General features: G+C 36.7%; 2 protein-coding genes across 2 annotated transcripts in view; both read left to right on the top strand.

Moving 5' to 3' along the window:
* Nucleotides 1-561, top strand: part of LOC104738154 — a 23578-nt gene that overhangs the window by 14932 nt on the left and 8085 nt on the right. The window contains exons 30-31 of the mRNA XM_019234547.1: nucleotides 11-260; nucleotides 346-417. Of these exons, the coding sequence (XP_019090092.1) occupies nucleotides 11-260; nucleotides 346-417 (322 nt within the window). The remainder of the gene's footprint in view (nucleotides 1-10; nucleotides 261-345; nucleotides 418-561) is intronic.
* Nucleotides 7-440, top strand: LOC104736497. The gene is made up of 2 exons (XM_010456497.2): nucleotides 7-260; nucleotides 346-440. The coding sequence occupies exons 1-2, from the start codon at nucleotides 42-44 to the stop codon at nucleotides 430-432; spliced, it is 306 nt and encodes a 101-aa protein (XP_010454799.1). The 5' UTR covers nucleotides 7-41; the 3' UTR covers nucleotides 433-440.

The raw sequence follows: 561 nt of genomic DNA, 5'->3' as shown, positions 1-561 counted from the left end.
GTTGTTTCAGCAGCGAATCTGGTGATGCCACACAACATTATATGAAGATTCAACTTGATGGAACATCTTTTGCTTCTCCTCCTCATTCAATGGATCGAATTGGCCTTTCCTATTTTGAGGTTGATTTTTCCAAAACATCAAACTCCAGTGATAATGTTGAGAAAGGAAGTAAATCTGGTTCTGGAAGCAGCTTTGTTGTTCCTGTTGTGTACGAGGTTTCATTGCAGCAGCAGAGCAAGTTAATACGAGTATACTCAACTGTATGTATCATGTCATTACAATATATATGTGTTAATGTGTTAATTCTTATAACTGTTGAGTCTGCATATACCTTTTCCTTTTCAGGTTATAATTTTGAACTCCACATCCATGCCACTGGAACTTCGCTTTGATATTCCGTTTGGCATCTCCCCAAAGGTTATTGAATTCTAATATGCCAGTTTGTTCTATCCGTACCAGACACATGTTTCTGTGCTACTTAAGGAAACTAAGATTTTTCTTTTCTTTTCTAGTTTCCTTACCTGGTCGCTCTTAACACCATTTTTTTTTATTCTTATGTCG

The sequence above is a fragment of the Camelina sativa genome, chromosome 13 (assembly GCF_000633955.1).
Source record: "Camelina sativa cultivar DH55 chromosome 13, Cs, whole genome shotgun sequence".
NCBI lineage: Eukaryota > Viridiplantae > Streptophyta > Magnoliopsida > Brassicales > Brassicaceae > Camelina > Camelina sativa.
This window is presented reverse-complemented; position numbering and strand designations above follow the sequence as displayed.

Bases quoted from the DNA above. Each gene is read 5' to 3' on its own strand.
- LOC104736497 (XM_010456497.2), top strand. From the start codon at position 42: ATGAAGATTCAACTTGATGGAACATCTTTTGCTTCTCCTCCTCATTCA. The intron at 261-345 runs GTATGTATCATG...TTTCCTTTTCAG, and splicing joins TAATACGAGTATACTCAACT to GTTATAATTTTGAACTCCAC.